Source organism: Poecilia reticulata, linkage group LG14, assembly GCF_000633615.1.
Source record: "Poecilia reticulata strain Guanapo linkage group LG14, Guppy_female_1.0+MT, whole genome shotgun sequence".
Taxonomy (NCBI): Eukaryota; Metazoa; Chordata; class Actinopteri; order Cyprinodontiformes; family Poeciliidae; genus Poecilia; species Poecilia reticulata.
The window spans coordinates 5932727-5949984 of NC_024344.1; the positions used below are offsets into that span (position 1 = coordinate 5932727).

Below are 17258 nucleotides of genomic sequence, written 5' to 3' on the forward strand. Positions count from 1 at the left end.
AACTTGAGTGCTCATTTGACGCTCTGATTATTTTTTAATCATCTGTCTTACCTGCAGAACTTGAAAACCCTCTGCGGCATCCTCAGAGACCTCCGTGTTATAGCTGCTTCTTTTAAAAACCGGGCTGTTGTCATTGACATCTAACACTTTCACTCTGACTGTGGCAGTAGCACTGAGAGGAGGACTCCCTCGGTCCTTGGCCACCACCTCCAAGTTATATTCCACAATTGTCTCCCTGTCAAGTCTGCGTGAGGTGGAGAGAGCTCCCGTCCTAGGGTGGAGTTGGAAGGCTCCGTCAAAGTCTCCCGCTACAATGATGACAGAGAAAAACATTAGCAAAGTCTTGTGTTTCATGGGACCTTGAAGTAACCCAAGCAAGTCACAATGAAGGTCTCTTGAATATGCAGGGAACACAGTAATTACAAAAGCCAGATGAAATGGAATTATGTGCATCTCAATCATCAAATATCACCATATCTCTGGTGATATAGATGCACAGGGATTGTTTAATTTGCTTTCAAAATAAACAATCAAAATTCAATAAGAATAGTTAATTTGGAAGTACCATGTACATAAGAATTAAAATTTAAATGACATAAGACACAACTGGGCATATTAATATATAAACAATTGTTCGAGCTCCAGCTACAGTTTTATTTATTTATTTATTTTGAACTTGGTAGAGGTATAAAATAACTGAATTGTGTTGTTACTGATTATATTGTTAACATAATCTGTAACTTAGATTTCTGTATAATCCATTCTGGGCAGATATAATTGTTTTTCAAATGCCATTTAATACTGTAAAATCAAAACTGGATGCTTTACGCACACTGGCCACTAGATGACAAAAAGTACTTCCAAAATGTTCTTTTGTATTGAATATGCATCAACAGGCATTAAAGTTGCATTAGTGCTGGACGAAGGTGAGGCAATTTAATGACAGTAGTCCAAATGGGGCTGATTATATAGATATATAAATTTTTTTTAAAATTGCCTGGTCCTTTCAAGCCTGGAAAAACCACAAAATAAAAAGCATTGTTTGGACACATTCTGAATTACCATTATGCATAATCTGAAGAAACATAGAGAAATGAACCCAATCACAAAAATGAATCATTTAAATCACTGTCTAATATTAGAAACAAAATGCTATCTCTCACCTGCAATTCTGTACTCCAGTTCTCCACCAGGACCAGAGTCTGGATCTGTGGCCTTGATAAAGCAAAGCTCTATGGGATCCTGGTTTTCTGGCACCTCGAGTTCATACACCGACTTTGCAAATATAGGAATGTTGTCGTTCACATCCTGGACCTCCACACGGACAACAGCTTTGGCAAAATTTGCAGGCAGTCCTCCATCTCTGGCATACACTGATGAGAAATTGTCAGCTGACAGTTTATGCCGATACACAAAACAGGGAGCTTTTCTACATAATAGAGCATATTCAGTTGTGTAAAATAGCATGTTTTGATTACCAGTGAGTGTGTAATGAGCCTGAACCTCTGTGTCAAGTTCCTTTGTCGTGGTGATGACTCCTGTCAAAGGATTTATGACAAAACCATCTTCTGTAACACCTCCATATGTTATATGACCATTGGAACCTGTTATAAAAACAACAAAACAAAAAATATTTATGAAAACATGAAACATTAGTGAAAAAACAGTATGAAAATCAAAGAATACAGGCGAAAAGTATGTTTTGAACCTTTAATTCAAAAATATAACTGGCAGATCTTCATTCTAATCAGGGAAGCTGATTAGAGTTGTTGGGTTGGATGGAGCCAAATACAGAGAAATCCCAGAATAAAACCTGCCAGAGGCTGTAAAAGACTTCCTTTCATCTGGACTATAACATTAATCAGTCAGAGCTCCAATGAAATTAAGACCAGGCGTTTTAAACTCTTTCACAGAAAGGACCAACAGTTTAGAAAAAAATACATGAAAGCAACAGCACAATATAGGGTGATGAAAACATGCCATTTAGCAGAAAAAACACAACAGCAATAGCCATGTTTTGCCAGATATTTAGCATTGTTTTTGCCACATGTTCATCAATGTTTGGAGCCAGATGTTTGGTGTTTTTATTGTGCTGTAGCTCAAAAAATGTCACCAAAACACCATCTCCTGGGAGCAGTTCCTCATAAAGGCATGTACTAGTCAGAGCTGGAGCATCGTCTTGGGAATGAAGAGCAGAAACTGTGCAGAACCCAAAGAGTCATACTTTGCCTTGAGTGAGCTGACATTTCATTTCTGCTTTCTGCAAACACCATCAAGATCTGTGGAGGTGCCCTATTTGGATCTACTTGAACCGCAAGCTTGCTGTCGTGGTGTGTTAAAAAATCCATAGTTTGATTGGTGTGGCATTATGTATTCCACTGGTGGGTTAAGAATAAAGATGTAAAATTATCTTGCGGGCAGGACACAATTCTATTGCAAGCTGGATATGGCATGTGGAAAGTGAGCTTGACATATCTGGTTTAGAGCAAACCATGTTCTGTTTTAGAACGGTTCAGTCAAAGTCCACACATAAATCTAGTTGAGAATCCTTGGCAAGACTTGGGAAATGCAGCTCACTGACACTCTCCATCCAATCTGACTGAGCTTGATCTATTCTGTGAGGTAGCATTATTAAAAGAAAAAAATTGTTTCTAGATATGCAAGGTAGAAATATAGCAAAAAGAAGTTCAGCTGTTAAATGTCAGCAGTTGACGTCTCTAACAAACTATTTACTCAGTGGGGGTTGGATACAAAAACATTTTTCCAAACACAAAAGATGGGATGCAAATACTTTTTCAGGGCCTATAAGGTCCTGTTACTGCAACATTTGAGTAACTCAACACTTTTCTCTCAGTATTTATGAATATGCAAACTATCTTTGCTACAGTCGCCTGTCTCCAGCCCGTTAAAAAAAGTCAACCAACTTTATTTTTATTATAAACTCTCTTTCAGCAAACCTTGGTCTCGGTCTGTGGCCGTTATAGTATATACAGTGGTTCCTGGTCCTCGATTTTCCATTATTTGGGCCTCAAACTCAGCTTGATGAAACACCGGCGCTTCGTCGTTCACATCAATAACCTGCACACACAACACCTGGGAGGTGGAGAGCTGCGGTACCCCATGATCCTCTGCTACGACAGTTAGATTAAAGACCTCCTGCTCTTCCCGGTCCAGGGCTTTAAGGATAGAGAGGGAGCCTGCAACAGAAAGAATGTATATAATAGTTTATTAGAACTCTTTAAAAACTATTACTTTACCCTAAAGTTTTACAACCTTAACAGATTTTCCACTGAAATTGCTATTTAATTTACACACTTTTAAGTTGCTTTAAAAATCTCATCTTTAAATCTGCAAGGCACCAGCTAGTGTGCGAATGTGTGTAACTTATGTGAATCACTTTAATTCACATAGATCAGTGAATTACAACCTGAGTGCTCAGAGTCTGGGCTCAGTTACTTTCCTCGCTTTTCTGTCTCCATCCCTCAGCCCTACTGCAATCCCACCAACTAAAAGAAGGGTCAGCCAAAGTGAGGGGAAGTATGAAATACATGTTTGCGTTTGTGTGTTTGTACTTTACACAGAATTGTGCAAAGTTTAGCTTCAGTGCCTGAGAGACGTGTAATTTATAAATGCCACAGCAAGCCAAGGATACGCTGTGCGCTGACGTCTTTGTGGGGGCTCAGACTCTAATGTCCCTGGAGGATTTTTGTCTGTGTCATTTAAAGGCAGAATCAGGAAAACCATGTACTTCTATAGGTCATCATGACCCTTGTTTTTTCACGCCCTTTCCATTTTACCTAGCAATTTGTAGGAAAGACTACCAAATAATTCATACTGAAATTTTTGTTTGCAGCTGTAACAAAAGTAATTTTCTACAAATATTAATTTTTAAGTAGTGTTATGTGAGCAACCAACTCAGAAGAAACTTTTCCGAAATCTTCATAAAATCAACAAGAAAACTTAAGTAACAGATTGCAGAGCAAACTTGGCCATTTCTAAGCAATAAGCATCTAATGATACCTTCTACATAAGCCATTAAGTTTGGCAAGGCTCTTCACAATGCATGCTAATCTGCTATTACATCTCAAAATAACTCCAGACTTAGCGCCACACAACCCAGAAATGAAATCAACCCAACAGATACTCAAACGTAATGACGTCAAGACTTTCTTCCATCTGGAAGTTGCATTAAGTGTCTGTTTTATGGTTCTTAATCCCAGTCAGAGCTGCATGTGCCACCAATACCTAGCCTCAGATATGAACTGTCAAAGCCTGAAAATATAATTCAAATTCAGCATTATAAGGATTATGCTCCAGGAACAAATCTGTTAAGAAACATTAGGAAACTGCTAAAAATGCAAAACATTTCTTCAAAGGACTTCAAGGACATTTCTTCAAAGTACATTACGTTATGAGAGTTACTTAAGAAGTTCAGATGAAGCTCTTTGAGTATTTTTTATTATCCAAGTTTTGCTCATCCTTATCCATGATAAAACTATTGTTCACACTGAACTTTTCCTCTTCTGTTCAATGAAAACCTATAGATTCCCTCCGCATACAATTTTTGTCTCTGGAACATTGTCTTGTTTTTGTTTGAAGTTTCATACTTGAAATAAGTTTACCTGTGTTAGGATTGAGAGTGAAACGACCGGCCCTGTTGCCTGCTTGGATTCTGTAGGATACTCTGCCATTTTCTCCTTCGTCTTTATCGCGCGCCACCACATACAAAATCACAAACCTGTTGGTGAAGATGAAACCAAAATTAAAATCTTGACAAAAACAGAGGAGTAACTCTAACGTTTTAGAAATTTATCTTATCTTTTGCAATGTTAACTTGAACGAAAAGTGTTAAAAAGTGCTTGAAGCCACTGAAAATAAACTCACCCCACAGGTTGATCCTCCATGACACTCACAGCAGATGGAGAGCTAAATGTTGGAGCATTGTCGTTTTCATCCGTCACAAACAGCCGTGCGGTGACCGAGCCCCAGCGTCGCTGAGAGGGATTCACTGCCTGGTCTGTGGCTCGCACCACAAGATAGAGGGACGGGGTAGTCTCACGGTCTAACGTCTTCCCCAAGGTAAGGACGCCAGTAACAGGGTCAAGGATCAGGAGGTCAGATGTGTCAGGCCAGTGATGCTCAATGGAATAATGTAGCTCACTGTTGGGCCCACTGCCATCCTATACAACACAAAAGGTAGTCTTTTATACCTAATAGTAGGACTTTCATAGAAAGTGAACGACCATTTTCTTTTCAAAACATTCCAGTGCTAAAACGAGATAGCTACACTGAAGGTTAATAAGATGGCAGACGTAGTTCAAAGAAAAAATATTCAAAAAGTCAGAGAAACAACTGATGATAACTCCTGTTACAGATGACTATAAAGTTCACTCATTGGAATCAACATACAAAGTGAGCACGTTATTTTGTGCTGCCCAAATCTACAGTCACTGGTTAACAATTCAACAATTGTCTTACCCTATCCACTGCCTGGAATGTGTACACAGAAGCTCCTGGATCTATGTTTTCTGGGATCACAATTGTCACTGGGTCTTCTGAAAACTCCGGAGCGTGGTCGTTGCTATCCTGAACATTGATGTCGAGCTTGACTAGATGGCTGCTTGGAAACGCCCGAGAGAAATCAGACACCTCAATGTGCAGAGTGTATCTTGACCCCTTCTCATAGTCCAGCTCTCGCACCAGGTAAACATCACCCTCCAGGCGGTCCACCATGAAGGTCCCGTCCCGGTCGGTCCCTCCCACCACCAGGTAAGTGACCTGGCCTCCCTGCACAGTAGAATCCTGATGGTCAGGTGACCGTAGGGAGCCGATAACGGAGCCAGGAGCAGTGCCTTCGACAGTGTTCAGGGTCATAGAAAGGACATTGGGTGTTGGAGATGACCTGGAGTTGCTGAGGACCTGAAATGAAAACAAATAAAGTGAAACAACTCAAGTTTTTCTAGTATTTTCTGTCAATTGAGTTACATAATAATGATGATTCAGATAGCAATCACATGGAACTATTTCCCCCAATCAACAGAGAGGTTGAGCCAAAACACACTAAAACAAACTTCAGAACATTTCAATGTATCATTTTAATGAAGCATGGGAGAAAATCATCAAGGCAAAGTCTGTTGTATGTAACAAGACTGGAATTCTTTTAAATTTCAGGAGACAGTGCAGCTGTAAGGCACATACATCCCTAAACTTGAACTTGAGATGTATTGGTGCCTGCTCTTTGTTTTTTTTTGTGTTATAATTTCATAAACCCTCATGGGCATTCTCACTGCACATGGAGGAAAAATGTGCAGTATTTCAGAATAAATATCCTCCTGCAGCAATTTGATTTCATCTTGGATCAAAGGTTTGATGGGAAACTTGTAAATACTTCAATTCAAATAAAGCAAAGCAATAGCCAACGTCCACATACCTCAGTCTGCTCAAAAAAGAACGACTGTGCACCAAATAGGCCAGGACACACTGATACGGTTCTTGATTGTCCATGTTACTGGGCTGCTTTTCAATCATATACACTTTTCTAGTAATAGATACATTTTTGTTTTTCCAACAGCTCCTACGTGTCGCGGGCAACGTGTGTGTGGGCCCATTATTAACTTTGTTCAGTCTAGATGGGTATTTAATGGGCCTGGGTTAAAATCACCATCTTGCATGGAAGCCATTAAGGTTGGCAAAAACATTTAAAAAAAAATCTAGTTGAGCAGTAGGGCAACACAACATTAAGAAAACTGGATTGTACTGGTGAATGTTGTGATATCAGTGTGATTTGGATTTTAACACTTTACATTGATGTTCATATATGAGATGGTAACGGGATATTTGTGTCTTCCTGATTGATTGCGTTATGTGACCTGCTATCCCCAGAAGTGTGTTGGTGCGTAGGATTGTTACACAAGCAGCTCAAATTCCAGTCATTAAAGTTTAGAATATTTAGATCAAAATTTTAAGTTTATGAAGAGAGAGTACCAATATTTATACTACATATCTATGCTGCTTGCTTTGTCTGTATACAATATTATCTTGAAACACACAAAAATATGTTATAAACCAAAACAAAAAAAACAAGCCATATTAAAATGTACTTTAAAGCTGCTGAAATCTTGAGCACATCCATAATATTGATTTTAATGAAGAAACGTACAGGGAAGTTGTCTCAGCAGATGTCTGTTCCTAAATGACTCAGATCAGGACAAAAAGTCCCCACCATTATTTACTGATCTACACTGCTTTTTCTGCTCAAGACATCCAATATTTGTGTGACACTAATTGCTGTAGTGTACAACAATTTGAACATGTTTGATTTTATCCACTACTTTGTAAAATATTATCTCAAAATCAATACACCGGACATCCAAAACAAGTGTTTCACGATGTCCGTGTGCATGCATGTGTTGTTCCCTGCTACTGTACAGTGGTGCACATTCCCTTTTTGTTTGTATGATTCACTGCAGCTGGCCCTCATCAAATCTCATCTGGGAACGTTTGATTCCAAGGTGCCTGTTTCCCCTCTGTCTAATCACACTGTCACACAAGCAGCGCACGAGTGAAATCTGAGGCAAGCACTCCTGCTGCAATTAGCATCCTTTTCCTTTATGAAATCACATCAGGCAGAAAAACAAAGAGCTTAAAGCTCTACAGTGAAAGCAAGCCGCCACCATCCTCTCCTTGAAGACATTTTTCTCCTGCAGCCGAATTCCTAATATTGTATGTTGATATGCAGGATTGACCTTCACTGCTGAGAATTCCGAAAATTAGTCCAGGCCAGCGCACTCCCAGAGCGCAACATCACCCTCCCACCCTGGACTTTTGTTACCTCCATGACCTCCGAATCAGGAAACGCACACTAGATTTGATACATGCTTTTATTTACATAGGCATGGGTTCAGCTTCACTCGTTCTCATAAAACTCTATAGCAAGGAAAGCAAAAAGAGTGAGGTAAACTGTTATCCGTTGTGCTCTGCAAAAAGGGCTTCAGCTCCCCCCTTGATTTCGACTAATTTGGACAGAAAACAAAAATGTATATTCTGTATATGCTGTATATGTTGTATACCTGTATACGGATTTGGCAGGTTGAGCTGAGGCCTGGAGTGCCGTGGTCAGTAGCGGTCACGGTAAATCCGTACTCGGCTCTGTCCGCCCATCGCAGAGGGGAAGCAGTTCTCAGCTCACCACTGGTGGGGTTCAAGGAGAAACGCTCTGCTCTGGGTCCTTAGGAATGTGAAAGAGATAAAACAGTAATAAATGAAAGTCATCACCGCTCAGTTACAGAACTGCAGTGGGCACTGGATCAGCGTTTGACCACATTGGAATTACCTGATAAAGAGTAATGCAGGGTACCATTCTCCCCTTCGTCTGGGTCCTTAGCTGACAGAGTCCCCACCACAGTCCCTGATAGAAGCCCCTCTGTCACCTGCAATAAAAAAAAACTCTCAGACTTCAAACAAGTTCGCAAACACTTCCTCATATTTGTCTTTGCACTTAACATGTGCATACAGTAGTTTCTTCAAGTTTAAGTGATTAACTTTGAAGAAACATGTACCAAAAACTACACAGACCTCTAGGTTGGTTTGTCTAGCTACCGTCCTCCCCCTCCCCCCCTCGCAATAATGAATGAAATCATCATCCTGAAATCACTTTTTATATTTACTATTTTTGTCTAATACAAAAAACCTTTAATTTGTGAAGCACTTGTAAAAAACAGAAAAAAATATAGACCTTTTTTAAGGCACTATAGATCAAGTAAAATGATTGTGTGCACTGTTAGCAATGTTAAGGTATAGATGATAAAAAAATAACTTGCCACAAAATAATTCTTACTGATACAACATTTAGAATTTGCCATTGACAAAAAGAGAAAAATTGCAGCTGCATGCCTCGTATATTGACATATCTCCCTCGATTCTCACCTGAAACAGCAGCTCCCGTTCAGGTCTGGCATGAGTGAAATTGGGGGCATTGTCGTTTTCATCCAACACGGTGATGTGAGCGGTGCCTGTGGCACTGCGAGGAGGGGTACCCCCATCCTGCACGACCACCACAAGCTGATAACTCGACTGCTGCTCTCTGTCGAGGGCGAGGCGGGTGCTGATCTCCCCTGAAGCAAAACGGGAAATTACACAGAAAGCAATTTAATGGTTTCATTAAGATTTTACTGATCATTAAGTTCTGGTAGGAAATTATGTGGCTTTTAATATGCAGTTACTTTAAGTTTGCTGTAATGCTGATTTAATTTTAATCCAATTAAAACTGTTAAAATGAAGTGATGGCGTAGCTACTGCATGTTGTTTCTAGTCACCTGTTTGGGAGTTGATCTGAAAGTGTCTGTCAGAGTGGAGAAGTCTGTACGTGAGTCGAGCATTTAGTCCTGCATCTCTGTCTGTCGCAGACACTCTCCCAAACCCGGTTCCTGCCAATAAATTCTCTCGGACTGCCAGGAACACTCTCTCCTGGCTCAGCCTCGGGGAATTGTCATTCTCGTCAGTTACGGTCACCCTGACAGTGGCGCTGCCGGTCCTCCCTGCTCCACCTGGGCCTGACGTAGCTAGGACGGTCAATAGGAACATGTCTTTAACCTCTCGGTCCAGAGAGCTTCGAACAAACAGCCATCCAGTGTCGGGCATGATGCCAAATCCAGCTGCATCACCGTCGGGCCTCAGGCGGTAGGAAACTGAGGATGAAGACGGAGAGCTTCCAGAATTCCCTGAAGCCTCTTTGTTGAGTGCTCGGACCTGCAGGAAACGTGTGTTGAGAAGCGTGTTCTCCCGTAGCTCCACCCTGTAGGTGAGGGTATCGAAGGTGGGGCCTTGGGCATCCTGTGCTTGGATGTGGACCACGAGAGTGAAAGTGGAACTGAGCTGAGGTGCTCCACCATCCTTCGCTATCACCTGAAGATCATAGCGTGGGACACTTTCATACGAAAGACTTCCAATCAAGCGTACCTCCCCGCTGCCACGGTCAACACCAAATGTCCTCTGGCCACTGCTGCCTGCAGCCCCGGCAGAGATGAGGTCGAAGCTGAGCTGACCGTTGTGACCGGAGTCTTTGTCTGTGGCCTGAATACGGTAGATAACTGTTCCCATTTTGGTTATTTCAGGCAAAAGGAGGGACTCCGATGAGGAGGGGAGAAAGGTCGGGGCGTTGTCGTTGACATCTGAAATAGTTATTCGAACATGACTGTTTGCGTAGGCTGGAGGAGAACCGGAGCGTGCCTGGATCTCCAGATCAAGACTGGAGCAGGTTTCATGGTCAAGAGGAAGAGCTGTCCGAATAGTCCCAGAGGTGCTGTCCACTGTAAAGTAGCCATCAGGGTCTCCAGAAGAGATGGAGTATAAGATGCCTTTAGAGACTCCTGAACGGAAAAGCAATGTTAAAGGTCAATGTCAAGTCTCTACATAACCCTTTTTAACAAGCATCTTGCACCAAAGTGCTGCATAACATGAAATATAAATGCAATGAGAGATACCAATACAAAAAAAACATTAAAGCCTCAGCAGTTAAATTTAATAAATAAAATGTTTTTTACTTTTTGTTCAAACATTCACTCCTGACAGTATAATATAAAACAGATGATTTGTCTCCTCTGCCTCTCTGTGGTCCTACTGCCATCTGCAGAAATACACTGCCCAGTCAGAAACAACCAATCATAACCAAAAGGAGGGTCTTAGCGCTGTTAGTCACTCTTGTGTGCGCGCTGCTCACTGTAAGCGCATATAAGCTCAAGATTGCTGGTTTTCTGCAGCTGGTAATTGTAGAGAAACAACCTAATATTGCATAAACATTTTTTATTTGCCATCGTCTGTGGCTATGCTAACTAGCCTGCACATTCACTGCAGACTCTGCAGGAGCTGGAGCTGTAGCACTGCTGACAGCAAGTGGGAGGGTGTAAGCAATGCATGACTGGCAGCACTAAAACCCTCCTCCTGGCTCTGATTGATTGTTTCTGACCAGGAGTGCTACATTACAAAGAAAATGCCTAATTAATGGTACAAATATTCCCACCTGCTTTTGTTGCAGCACGGACCACTCCCACCGCCGTGCCTCTCAGAACGTCCTCAGAAACCGTGAAGAAATACTGTGCCTGTTCAAAAATGGGAGATGCCACAGAACCTCCCACCACGCTCACATTGACTCTGGCATTAACTGGTGCCGTTAGACCGCCGCCGTCCTCGGCCGATATCACCATGGAAATAACCGTGTTGGATTTACCATGGAGGGAACGGGACAAAGAAATTACTCCTGCAAGTGCAGAAAATAAAAATGAAGTGTAAATTCTTTCATCTTAATTACAGACAGCTTCACAGCCAAGATCAAGACTGTACAAACTAAATATATTTCTTTACAACTCCTGTTAAGTTATTTAGTTAATTCATTAATTTTATTTTCTATTAAAACAAAATTAAATGTAACGTTTGGTCAATCACATCAACACTACTGGAGTCAACTGTATGAACTGACTGGTTCTTGTTATGTTCAGCACATCGTTTTATGTTTCCTAGAATTAGGAGTTAAAAAAATCAAATAAATAATGAAGAGAAAATTAAATACCTGGCTCGGTTTGATATAATTTGCAAGCCGAAATTCAAAAACAGTCAGCATTTTTAAGCCAAGATATTTTTCATTGGATTGGTTGTTTATTCTTGTCTTCAGTTAGGAAATCATACGGATTTACAGAATCACAGTAACACTGACAATTAAATATAATTATTGCAGTGCATTTGAGTCACAATTGAACCAGTTAATATCAATTCTTTATATTGTCTTCCTCTGTTTAGAGGTTTAAATGCAGGGAGGAAGTTAGTTTAAACGTTTAGTTATTGTTGTCTCATCACTTCCACATTAAGTAAAATCACCTGTGTCTTTGTTGAGAGTGAAGAAAGTGGAGCCCCCTGCAGGAACTGTGCGGTAGGTCACCTTGCCGTTTTGTCCAGCATCAGGGTCATTGGCTGTCACCTTGACCACGGAGGTTCCCGGGGCACTGTGGGTACTGAGACTGACCGTGTACACAACTGGATAGAAGGTGGGCCGGTTGTCATTGATGTCGACCACAGTGACCCTCACGCGAGACACAGAGCTCAGACCACCCTGTATGGATAAAACAATAGTTGATTCAACAGTTTCTGCATTCATATATGTAGGAAAAAAAGTTCTCATGAAGTACACAGTGTAACATGACAGCATTTTCTAGCTCAACACTCAAAAGGAATTCAAGTTAAACTTGGGGACATAAAGTTTTAGTTAAGTAGCTGTGCAGTACGTCACCACAGACAGCATACTGTTGGTTTTGTTTTGTGTGCCTTGATGACAATCAAGTCTTTTATTAAAAACTCCAACAACAAATCTGAGCAGTTTTAAAGAAAACCAGAGAGATGAGCGCTTTGTTGACAATCCCTTAAATATGGAGCCGTTCAAATGCTGTGTTTGTCAGCAAAGTAATGGGTTTACACTGTAACTGCAGGGTTAGTTTACGAGGCCATTATAAAAAAAGAGATAGCTGAGACAAAGGCAATAGACACCATGTGGATACAGCTGGGAATGATGGATATGCAGAAAACCACTGGAATGACTTATTTTATTCCATTACAAAAAAACTGCAGATTAGATCCAGTTTGACATGTATCCAGCGATTAAATGATACTTTAAATTTAAGTAATGTAAATGTGATCCACTTTAGGCCTCTATTGATTCCAACTTATTTGACACTTATTTAATCAGAATGGTTCAATTATGACTATTTTTTCCCAGTAGATTCTGTTCAAAATGATCTGGTAGCAATCAATATCAAAATGCTCTTTGCTTTTTTCCTTATCCCCATCCCTTCCTGCATTTCCTGTTTTTCACTGATTGCTTTGCCATCCTGTTGCTCCCTTTGATTCTTCAAGTCAGTGCAAGGAAACAGTGCGTTGGGTTCTGACGTGAGCGTCACTTTGATCAGTTCAGTGGAACACATCTTTGATTTGTCTACAACATCAAAATTGATCAAAAGTTGTTGATTTCTTTATGCCGAAAGCAGAAAGATTGTCTTTTGTCACAAGGAATCTGATATTCGCTGATGTATATCTTCTCCTGCAACAAATCAAGTTATTTGACTTTTTGAAAAGTTTACTTAAGCTCTAAATATTAGTTACTAAATATCTGGTTATGACTGCTTAACGGAGGAATGGCCAAATTATTGCTATTAGACTAATAGCTTTTTGATAGATTGGTTGATTTGTGCCTTTAAAAAAATTCATCAAAGCATTAATTCATTCATGCTACAAAATCAATAAGTGTGTTTTAGCTTGGTAAAATTTGTATACTAGCACTGTTTACAGGTTTAAATCAAAGTATTACAGTAATTTTAAATATTAAAGATACAGTAGTAATAGAGGAAATGGGCTCTTACTCCATCTGTTGCTGTCACAACTAGATCAAACTTGTCCAATCCCTCATCCCTGTCTAGAGCCGTGCTGGTACATAGCTGGCCCGTCTCCTTGTTAATGGTAAAGGGAAGTGTGCCTCCAGAATTTGAACCCAGGGTGTAGGCAATGGTCCCAAAAGAGCCACGGTCCCCATCTGAAGCCGACACCTGATAGAAAAGACACACCACTTAGGAAAAGCACACATGCGTCAAATTGTTCATGCTGTACAATATCATGCCTGTAAAACCAGAAATGTTTGGGTGAAAGAAGTTCTTCCTGTGTTACAGTTTTAATACACAAACTGAGAACCTTTGCGTATCACAATAGTACACCACGATTCAGTCACCTCATAGGCATGTACAAGTGCTCCTGGTCAAATATCACATATCACAGCACTACTTACTACAATTTCCAGAACACCATAAAAAGAGCATCTGTGCAAGTAATCCACTTTATTACACTCCATTATAGATCCCAGATTTGTCGGAAATGTAAAAAACATAAAAAAAATTTACTAAAATAAAAATACATTTCCTCTTGGGTCTGTTTTGAAATGTGGCATTTCAAAACAGGAATTTCTTTTATTGGGTGTCTGAGTCCAGACATGAAAATCAGTTCAACACTTGATCAAGTCACATAAACTGCAATGGAAAACACTTTTTGCTCCAGCTGAGAACACAGTTTAAATATCCATACTTAGTTTTTTTCCTAAAAGTGCCAAAAATACTTACATAAGTAATGCCATTGTCAAATTAAAATTAAATTAAAACCAAAAATTGTGACAAGTAAATGCCTATTGTTGAAGCAAGCTTTTAGAAATTTGAAGGTTTAATTTTATCTAGTAGTCATGCTGCTGAGCTTCTTGTCTGGCTTTGGCTCGCTAAAATAAACAAGTCTTTTCCCCGATAAAGACATTATCTCCACAGGATATGTTGATTAAAAACGATCAATATTCGTTAATCATGTCTTTAACAGGAAGACCTGGTAGTTAGCACCATTTCCTCACAGGATGAGGGTCGAGGTTTCAAATCCGGTCTGCATGGAGTGTTTGCATGTTATCCACATGCTTGTAGGAGTTTACTCTGGATAATCCAACACAATGTTGTTAGTAGGTATAATTACCAGTATACTCGACCATAGCTGCTTGTTGTCCACTTCTCTGCATTGGCCATGTGAGGTACTGGTCACGTGTCCAGGGATTGCTACTCCTCTCACTTGTTGAGTGAGAAACTAGCTCTGAAGATAGATGTCTTCAGATCAAGTTCTCCATGCAACTGGTACTTAGGTGAATACCCAGAGAGATTAAGGGCAGTTTATGTGGTCCAGTGTTGTGACTGCAGCTACGGTCTACGTCTGATTTCCCAACATTTCCTCTGAGTTCCCAGGGATCTCACAGCAGAGTACAGCTGCAGAATATTAGGAAATTACATGACGGTATTATTATTTTTAATCTTGATCATACGAGTTCACTCCACATTCTTCTAACTCCTCATTTTTACATCCGTCATTACGAATGCTTCCAACAGTAACTGATCTTTAGCTTCTTGTGTCAGATGTGAGGTTCTATTAAATGTGGCTACATTATTGGCATGCAAAGTGTAATAAATAAATAAAAACTGACCAATGTTAAATAACTGCAGCAAGCAAAAAAATGGTCTTTCTGAATTTGGAGAGAAACTCATGAAAATATTGGCCACATATTCTTTTGCAAATTATTGGACCCTTTTTTTTTTTTTTTTTTACCGCTGAATGACTTCCTGGTCTAAATACCTAATCATGTTAGAGACTGAAACGGTTTTCTATCAATTTTCTATTTAACATGCCATTTAAATTATTTTCATTTCCATTTGTTGTACATTTCTATTAAAAATGAGCCTTCTTAGACCTGATTTGATCCATTTGTTATTGTTCACTTCAAATCATTCTTGCTACTTGGCAAGCTTAAAAGCTCCCCCTTGTGTATACACAGAAGTTCTGACAAATCTAGGAAAAACACTCAGAAATTCCATAACAACAATGATTTCTTTGGAACACACAAAAGGGGAAATGTCGTGTTTAGGCAAGGGTCTGGCTTTTTAATGTAGTTTTGTGGTGTTTATGGTGCTCGTTAAGAAAATCCTTCTTGCTCAGATGTTGAAACCTTGAAGCAAAGCCAAGATCCGCAAGCGCCGATAACATCAATCCTTCACTGTCACTGTCACAGCTGTCAACAGCTGGAAATTATGTCTGTTAAAACCTGCAGTTTCAATTTCATCTAGTTTTTTTACTCTCGTTTTTTTTTCTTCTTTTATTTTTTTACATTTCCGGAAGTCTGTTTCATACACATCCCTTCAATGAACATTTAATTTAAGTTGTAATCTAGAAAATGTATCTGATTTACCAGTTTAAAATGATCCCTTTTCATCATGTATTTTTACTTTCAACAACATCTGACTGAATTAAAGCCTCCAGTAAATATTGTTGATGTTGCCTTACTAAGCCCCTAATTTACTCCCCTTTCAGACACACACTTTCACTGGCCACTTTCTGATATAGTTCAGTTGTATATTAGAACAATTGACAAATCAGCCAACCACATCGAAACAACTCAATCCCTACAGGAATCTTTAGGAGAAGATGACTCTCTGAAGTGTTAATGAAGCATTAGAATGAGGAGAAAATGATTTGAACATATATCATTGACTCTAATCTACAAACAGTTAGTTCTGAAGGCAAATCTGATACTAGCAAAATAGAAGTAATTTTTGATTTTCAAACATATAGCATTGTTTTTAAACCTATAAATATAGATGTAAGAGACATCATTTTTTATAGTTTATTTTATCAAAGGACTGAGTTCTGGATTTGAACCCACCCCGGCTCTGAACCCAACAGAGAAAACAAACACATAAACATCCGGTGGGATACTTCCTTTTGCTCCACCGACACGCCTTCACCATTATGCACACCTATTGGCTGCAGACAGACAGAGACCCAAAGAAAGTTGTTCACATACAAGTTAAAATAGGATTATTAGGACAATCTCTTAGGGAGTTGAGTTGCTCTAGCCAAAGCTAGACAATTAGTCTTTTTCTGAGGAGTTTTAATCCTCTTTCTTCATCAATCTGAACTGGACGTTTGGGGCTTAGAGATCATTAATGGAACTTCCTTTAAAGTTCAGTGTTGAGACTAACACTATCTTCTGCGATCTTGGTTTTTGCCTTAAGTGTTCGTCGTTTCCTCCTCGCTGTCTGTGATGGATTAGCCACCTGTGGTGATGGAGTATTGCGTGACTTTAGATTACCCACACACCACCCACATATGATCAGGATCCTTTTCACTTAATCTAATTAAAAGGAATTTAACACCCACAACAGTCCACCTGGTCATGAAGTGACTTCATTGTCACCTCTGACTTTAAAGGAGATTCCAACTAAACATAGCAAATACACCACCTTGTTTATATAAAAAATTTTAAAAAATCTCTAACGCAGTTGATGTAAGCACACTTGGAAGTAATTCTGTAGACTGAGACGTCCGTGGGAAAGGACTTACAACACTGCTGGAGTAAAAGTAGGACACTAATTCTCCACACATTAAACTTTAATGTTACAGATTATTCATGCTGGACAAAAAAAGCAAAAGAAACACAGAGTTGGACAAGAAATTTAGCCTTCTAACCATCAGAGTGATGACAAAGGATGTAATGATTTCAGTGGAGTTTCTTACTATCCTGCACACAGGGCAGTGGGTAGGCTGATTGAAGACTTTGGCAGTCTAACCAGAACTTTTAAGCATAAAATCCATGACCATATTGACAAAGTACAACATTTATAAATCAGTACCAGATGAAAACCACATTA

The 17258-nt window shown here is 39.7% G+C and overlaps 1 protein-coding gene across 1 annotated transcript in view; it reads right to left on the bottom strand.

The window, feature by feature from the left end:
* dchs1b (dachsous cadherin-related 1b) overlaps window positions 1-17258 on the bottom strand; it is an 85777-nt gene that overhangs the window by 7953 nt on the left and 60566 nt on the right. Inside the window, exons 5-18 of the mRNA XM_008427253.2 lie at window positions 13401-13583; window positions 11869-12100; window positions 11018-11254; window positions 9315-10367; window positions 8926-9113; window positions 8333-8429; window positions 8070-8227; window positions 5479-5919; window positions 4885-5180; window positions 4623-4738; window positions 2958-3197; window positions 1479-1604; window positions 1164-1373; window positions 52-308 (exon numbers count right to left, since the gene is read on the bottom strand). Of these exons, the coding sequence (XP_008425475.1) occupies window positions 52-308; window positions 1164-1373; window positions 1479-1604; window positions 2958-3197; window positions 4623-4738; window positions 4885-5180; window positions 5479-5919; window positions 8070-8227; window positions 8333-8429; window positions 8926-9113; window positions 9315-10367; window positions 11018-11254; window positions 11869-12100; window positions 13401-13583 (3834 nt within the window). The remainder of the gene's footprint in view (window positions 1-51; window positions 309-1163; window positions 1374-1478; window positions 1605-2957; window positions 3198-4622; window positions 4739-4884; window positions 5181-5478; window positions 5920-8069; window positions 8228-8332; window positions 8430-8925; window positions 9114-9314; window positions 10368-11017; window positions 11255-11868; window positions 12101-13400; window positions 13584-17258) is intronic.